This window comes from Rutidosis leptorrhynchoides, chromosome 1 (genome assembly GCF_046630445.1).
Source record: "Rutidosis leptorrhynchoides isolate AG116_Rl617_1_P2 chromosome 1, CSIRO_AGI_Rlap_v1, whole genome shotgun sequence".
NCBI classification, from domain to species: Eukaryota; Viridiplantae; Streptophyta; class Magnoliopsida; order Asterales; family Asteraceae; genus Rutidosis; species Rutidosis leptorrhynchoides.
Window position 1 is genome coordinate 64,386,517 of NC_092333.1, and position 7,680 is coordinate 64,394,196.

At 31.1% G+C, this 7,680-nt stretch overlaps 1 protein-coding gene across 1 annotated transcript; it reads right to left on the reverse strand.

The window, feature by feature from the left end:
• Nucleotides 1-3,111: 3,111 nt before the first annotated feature.
• LOC139860991 (acyl carrier protein 1, chloroplastic-like) lies at nt 3,112-4,924 on the reverse strand. The gene is made up of 4 exons (XM_071849369.1): nt 4,760-4,924; nt 4,105-4,209; nt 3,657-3,779; nt 3,112-3,418 (listed from the first exon to the last, which is right to left on the reverse strand). Exons 1-4 carry the CDS (start codon nt 4,820-4,822, stop codon nt 3,296-3,298), a joined length of 414 nt encoding a protein of 137 aa, XP_071705470.1. The 5' UTR covers nt 4,823-4,924; the 3' UTR covers nt 3,112-3,295.
• Nucleotides 4,925-7,680: the final 2,756 nt, after the last annotated feature.

The window sequence follows — 7,680 nt, forward strand, 5'->3', positions numbered from 1 at the left end:
ATTTGATGAAAAAAAATCAACAATTATGGGTTGTTATATGTAATGTTGTTGCTATGGTGTTGTAGTTTATCCGATGAGTTATGATGTTGTTACGTTGTTGCTATGCTGTTGCTATGGTGTTCTGTATGTTTTGTTGTTGCCTATAAAAAATAATGAGATTTTAGTAAGTTATGTAGCAAATCTATGATATTAAAATGATATGTATTCTCTCCTGGCAGGATTATGTTTGGCACGACAACATACGTGTTGCAGCCTTGGTGATCTAACATATGTGTTGTGAGTATGGCTGATCATAGTCATTGTCGTTGAAACACATGTTTGCAGGATATGAACTGCAGACATGATGATGCTTGGACCATGATGATGAACATGTAGGAGCTAACCATTACATTCATAATAAATGGGTTTGCAACTTGGCGGAGCAACATATGTTGCTGCCATGGAAACTCATTATTTGTCGATTAGCTTTTGTACATGCCTGAGTCCAAATTATTTCCTCTATATACTAATTGTGAAAGTTGCCTACTTGATGTTGTGGGAATTACTGTTCCCTTTGGACTGACCTGTCATTTCACTTAATTTTTCGAAGGTATTTTGGTCATTTTGCGTGCTTTTTCCACTTACCTATTTATATCTCCTAGGGTTTTTGGAACCCCATTTCATTTTGTCATGTAAACGAAAGGGCTATGATGATAAACATCTCATGCACTTTGAATATTGGCGGGGCAGCCTATTGGTAGCAGCCATATATTGGCAAGGCAACCTACAGGGTGCATCCATGTTGTGGCGAGGCAACCTATAGGTTGCAGCCATGGTGCACCGTGTTCTGTTGATAGAACTTACCGACATAACTGAGCCCGATTTTTTAGTACACATGTTTGTCTAAAACTGTTGTTGTTTTAAGAAGTTTGTTTAACAACTAGAGTTATTATTGGTACAGAACTGAGCCTGCAATTTTATTACCATGGTTTTTGCGTTTTATCATTTATGTATTCATTGTAAACTTGAGGAAAAATTCATCATAAGGTTGTCATAGCTCTCCAGGTATACTATTTTTTTAGTCAAAAATATATATTGAAGTATTTATATTTATATGTTTTCTAAAAAATAATGATTTAAATAAGTTGCTCTACGGTATTTGCAGACCAGATGCAGACGCTTTAAGTCCGTTGATAAAGACGCCTAAAGTGGTACGATTTATTTGTTTCTTTTCTGTTTCATTCAAAGGTATTTTGCTTTTGGAGTTTTTGACTAACGTTGTAGAATGAAGTTAATGTTATGAAGTTAATGATTTTGAACACCAAAATATTTTCTAATGTGCATTACCTTAAATAAAAGATACGGCAAATATTAGTTGCACAATCTCCATCCATTCATGTAATACTATTAATATGCATCTTATTAAACACCATAAGACGATACATGGATGGAATACACTCTATTGACGGATTTGGTCTGATATTTGACATAATGCTATTTTATCGCTGCCATTATTTTTTTTGCTGGGAAAACATATTCATGATATTTGATAATGTGGTACAGAACAGACATTGGTACTTCAGATTATTTTGCTCTTGATGTGCTGCTCTACTGCCTCAATATATTGAGTTCAGAGTAAGCATATATCCCTCCTATATTTAAGTCAACAATATGTATCTCGGATGCTAACAACCTGTTTTTACATGATTTCAATCTTTTAATGTATGATTGGGTTAAAAAACCTGTAGGAGGTACTCTTAGTTCGTATATTTACATAATTGATGATTTTTTTTTTTCATTCCTTTTTTGTTGATATTTTGCAGGTATGTACGCATATGCATAAAAAAAAAACCGTGTAAAAACAAAATAGTACGTTATTTTGCACAAACATACGCAAAAAAGCGCGGCAACGCGCGCACCCCTATTACTAGTTTTAATACATGTGTGGGTCTATATGATATTTTTAATTTTTCAGCAGGAAATATGAATATTCTTGAATTTTGAATAAACACTTGAAGAAAAATATATTCAAAATATTATCAATTATGATTATGATTATGTTTGGCGATGAGTTTATTGGACCTTTTAACTTTTCTTAAAAAAATTCATATTTAATTATAAAAAAAAAAAAAAAAACTCCGTTTGTTTGGAGGATCTTAAAGCTTTTAGAAATGAGGAAAAAACTAAAAGCTACTAGAAGTGGTGTTTAACTTTTATCTTCTATCTTTTTCTCACTTTAATCTTTATCTAACAGATTCAGCTTATTTGCCAAAGATTAAAATATATTTAAAAAGTTAAAAGCTACCAGTTACAAGTTAAAAATTACTAGCTACAAGCCAAAATCTACGAGCTACAAACTCAGTTAGTTTTACCTCAATAAACAGTAGCACAAAAGCTTTTTGATTAACAATTGGTAATTAAATTCATTTTTAAGTTTTAAACATAAAACGATCTTAAGTTCTTGATATAGCAGTAGTGAGTTGTTTTTATTACCGAAGTTATCTAATTTAATCATTTGATGTGTTAAAAGAAAATATGATACGATTGGGCTCGTCATTCAAAATTCAACAATAGTCAACATTTGTAGGTAATGTGATCAAACTAAATTGAGGTGTCATTAACTAGCCAACGTATCTAAAATAATAGAATCCATTTAAGTGTGGCAGTATGTATCATTAATTTCACTTTTACCGTATACGACCATTATTTCACTTTTACCACACATGGCCATTATCGCTATAATAAGCTAATGAGAAGTTATGGAGTCTTGAAACACCACAAAGTTTCAATTCAATCCATATGATCAGACGATCCGTAGACTCGAACCGAGTTTATACAAGCAAAAGCTCGTGTCAACAGATGTTTTCTGTTCATAATAAGTTCAAATTTAGAATCGATATAACTCTTAAGGTTAATGTTACGGATAAAAGTTCAGTCATATGTCAACATAGTCGCAAATTGAGTTTCCTACTAACATGTGTGTGGGTGATATATCATTGCAAAAGTGGTTAAGTCCTCTCTGTGTGATGCCGATATTGCCGTTCGAATAAAAAAAAACCCCTCACACTTTACCAGGCAACACTTAAAAGAGGCTCGTTTTCTCTTAAACTCCCACTCCCATACAACAATGACTAAACACAAGGCATTTGCTAAGAACAAACACAAAACATTATAACATAATGGCTTAATTATCCAACTCCAAAAGGGCTTAGGCTTACACAAACCACATAATCTTAAGAAGATTTTGGTTAAAATTAAAAGATCCAATAAAAAAGAAAAAGGTAATCCAACCACCTATCGTTACTTCATTTTTTTATCACTTCTTCTCAATAAGCTTCTCGATCAAATCAGCTGCATCCTGAACGGTGGTAATGGTCTGGGCACTTTCTTCCTCCACACTGATTCCGAATTCTTCTTCAAGTCCCATCACAATCTCAACCTGTTTACGCCAATATAAAGCATTAATACTAGTTTTCTGGGTTAAATAAGTCAAAAGTTGTCTAAACAGAAAAAGAATGAGTTTTACCATTGAAATGATATATTTTTCATAATTAAAATCATATATCACACTCTTGCCTTCGGTCTAAAACAAAAGAATGATATAAAAAGTGGCATCTCAACTCATTTACTTGTGAATTGGTCAATCCAACACAAAAGAAACATTTTTTAACTATTACCGTGTCAAGAGAATCGGCACCGAGTGAAGCAAACTTGGACTCTCCAGTTACAGCAGAGTCATCAGGTAACGCCAACTGTTTCCTAACAATGCTGCAGACCTTTTCCACAGTCTCGGGTGTGGCCTGCCAAAAAAAGTAATTTTCAGTTGACATAAAGAACGAAAAGAGTCAAATTTCTCTTATTTTATTTTATTTACTATTTCTTAGACAAGACCATCATGTATCTATTTACAACATTATGAACAAAAACAATACTATACAGTACGTATTGTAGATAAAGATGCACACCTCATCTCAACGTCACATGATAGATACAGAAAAGTTATACTAAAGTGATTGCACTAAGGTGTATCAGTGGCATATACGGAGTAATTTACATCTACCTTGATTTTACAACATCCAAAGTTTCAAATATGGACAAATGCAAACGAAAGGGTAAAACGTATACCGCACAAGAGACGCGAAAGCGTGGTGATTTCAATCTAAGAGATGGGAATGATTTCCCACTGACAGCAAGTGATACAGCATTGAAATTAGCAGCCCTGGTAAGTGCCTGTAATCAAACATAACCAAAGCTTAGCAAAACAAGCTAAAAATAATCAAATAAGACAATTACTTAAACAGAATCAAGAAGAAATTGCACAACATAATCAATCTAAACCGTAATACTTTTATGCCTTGTAGAAATTGTTATATCAAATTACAAATTACAAAGGTTGATAATTGATTATGTTTACCAGATCACATAATGTAGGTAAGACAAACAGATTAAATGCTTATCAAAGTATCTAACTTTACGAAAGAACATAAAAGATCGCCCAATACAATCAATTATAAGATATTTAATTTACATTAAAACACATACAACTAAATCAATACGATTTAATTATTACAAAATTAAATCATTTTAAATCATAAACGTGCAGATCACAAAATCAAAACCCTAATTTCAAAAATCAAATTCACGGTATCAAAATTAGGGTTTAAAAATGTTAATTATACAAATTGACCAGCAAAATAATCATTATAATAAACAGTAAATTACATTGACACAAAATCGTAAAAATACACAATAAATTAATACAAGTATATATATGTATAACCTGATTGGGCTTATGGACTGAAAGAGATGCGATAAGAGTTGAAGATCCAGTAACGGAAGCCATTGATTAATTGAGAATAAAGATAAAAAAGAAGAATGAAATACGATTTGATTTGAAGCAATTTAGAGAAAGATGAAAAGTAAGGTGAAAAGCACGAAGAGTGTGAGTGAGTATTATATAGGAAAAAAAAGGGTTTATAGTTTGTATCGAAATATTTGGACTGTTTGGTTAGCTGCTCACTTTTGAAATAAGCACATTTGCAATTATGATTATTGATTACTATTTTTTCAGTTACGAGACAACCAGTATGATTTAGCTTATGAAATGCGATTGCCAATTATGATCAAGTGAACGGGTCATGTAAGTGGTCATACGTGGGTTCGAGCACGGGACGTTCATTAGTAAAAGGGTACTTTCAATGAGTTAAAAAAATGTGGTTCCAGTCATCCTCCGTTGGGTGCTTTCACCGCTGTTGGGACTGGTAGTGATTCGACATTTCGTTCAAGGCTAGCAGGGGCGATTTTATGAAGGGTCGAGTGGGGGCAACCGCCCCCAGCCGCCCCCAGTGGATTTGCAATTTTCAGTAGAAAAAATTTGTATTTTTCGACTTTGTCCCATGTGGATTTTTTTTTGCCCCAAAACTTAAATATTTTGCCCCAAAACCTTCAAATTTTGCCTAAAAATCTTCAAATTTTGCCCAAAAATCTCCAAATTTTACCCTAAAACATTCAAATTCTGCCCACAAACCTTCAAATTTTGCCCCAAAACCTCCATAATTTGCCTAAAAACTTCCATTTTTTTGCAGGGCCGTCTCAACAATGCGAAGGTCCTAGGCGAAAACAAAAATGGGCCCTCACACACGTTTAATTTTTTTAATACATGTAAAAAGATAATACTTAAATTTATTAATTTGTATATATACTTACAATGCATTTAACTATTTAAAATAACAATATTACAACTTTAATTGACAATTTTTTATTTCACTAAATAGAATATTTTGAGATATATATATATATATATATATATATATATATATATATATATATATATATATATATTTGAAATTTTGGGCCCTTTAAACTTTTTGAGCCCTAGGCGGCTGCGTATCTTGCCTATGTCCAAAGACGCCTCTGATTTTTTGTCCCAAAACCTCCATATTTTGCCCAAAACAATTGCAACATTTTTAATTTTTTTTTGCCCCAGGTGAAAAAAAATCCTGGTACCGCCACTAAAGGCTAGTACGGGTATTGACATACACCAACAACACTAGCGACAAGATTAGGGATGTGAATGACGTCATCGGTTAGTTGGGGTTGGCTTCGCCTGTTTATTAATTGTTGTCTTCATAGTTGGATTGTTTTTTTTTTTTTTTTTTTTTTTTTTTTTTGTTAGATGCGCTTATTTTCATATTTTTAATAAACTGAACTTATTTTGTAATTCTATTATTGAACTGCCTTTCCATAATCAGAAGTGCTATAGTTAGTAAAGTTCTAGAGATATACTTCGTATATATGTAAAAATTTACGAATGTGACAAAATCAATGAGCACTTATGCATCTAAAAAACGTTTTCACTTATAGATCAGTTTATTAATTATTTAATTTCATACCAAATTTGCACTTAGTTCACGCATAACTTTATTTATATTTATATTATATGCTGTATATATCAAGTGAATAAAATATTTTTGGGTGGAACAAGAATAATGTGGTAAAACTAAAATGCCCTTTAGAAGATTAACGAATAACATTTTGTATTATTAGGTATTAAAATCAGTCTCATATGGCATGTGAAGACCACCTCATTCAGTATTTACCCTGCTCGTTTATTTTTCTACAGCTCCAATTTGAAGTAGGCTTTTATATTTGGATAGTAGAATAGAACTTGGTGTTAATTGAAAATTTCGTTAGCTCTCCAGAAGATATACATAAAAAATTAGAGAATTAAAATCTATATATATATATTCTAATAAACCTCTAAAATGATGACATCATCATTAAGCTAAATTACTTTTACTTTTCATAATGACGATGTCATAATTATATATTAATTTAATTTAATTAAAAAAATAATACAAAATCTTTTATAAAAAGAAATATTAATCTCTCCTAAATTGTAATTTTATTTTTTCTAAAAAAATTTAAATGACATTTATTATTATTAATAATTATTATTATTATTATTAAAAATATAAATATAAATATTCAACTTTGAGCGAACTTTATATTTGTAAAATCAACGACAAGTTTCTTAGTCGGAATCCGTGGTTCCACGAGGCAATAAACTAAATGACTTTAACATATACATTCACTTAATATCTAAAACATATCATTAAACTGTTTCGTTTAAACAAACCCGTGTTTCCACGGATCATTTCACTAGTTTATAATAAAATGACAATAAAATAAGGTAGACTATTATTAAAAATAATAAAGTCACGAGGAATTATTATTCTTTTATTAGATTTAATTAATCATTTCACCATGAAGTTTCACTGTTTTTGAAGTCAAAAATGGTAGAATAGCTAATATAACACTAGAAAATAATTAAAAAATTAATAGAAACAATAATAGAAAATAACGATTTCATTAATGTCACATACTCACATGTAGACCATAGATAGGGAGGGGCCATTTATAACGATATTGGGTTTATTATACAACTATAGCTCTCCCACTACAACATAAATGGACAAAGTTATGCATTTGAACTAACAGGATTATGTCAGTGATCATTTTTTACCCTTTCGCATATCACTTAAAATATAGTGTTGGTTAGGGATAAAACCTGTACTATAAAAAAATACATGGTAATGGTAATTTACAATCAAAATACTCCTAAAAAAAATATTTAAAACAGATCAACAAAAAAAGCGAGTGGATCAGTATAATTCATTTGACAAAAAAAGTAGTCTTGTA

Coding starts and splice junctions, on each gene's coding strand:
- LOC139860991 (XM_071849369.1), bottom strand. CDS start 4,822: ATGGCTTCCGTTACTGGATCTTCAACTCTTATCGCATCTCTTTCAGTC. Junction 4,210..4,759: donor CAGTCCATAAGCCCAATCAG/GTTATACATATA, acceptor GTTTGATTACAG/GCACTTACCAGGGCTGCTAA. Junction 3,780..4,104: donor GCTTTCGCGTCTCTTGTGCG/GTATACGTTTTA, acceptor TTTTTTTGGCAG/GCCACACCCGAGACTGTGGA.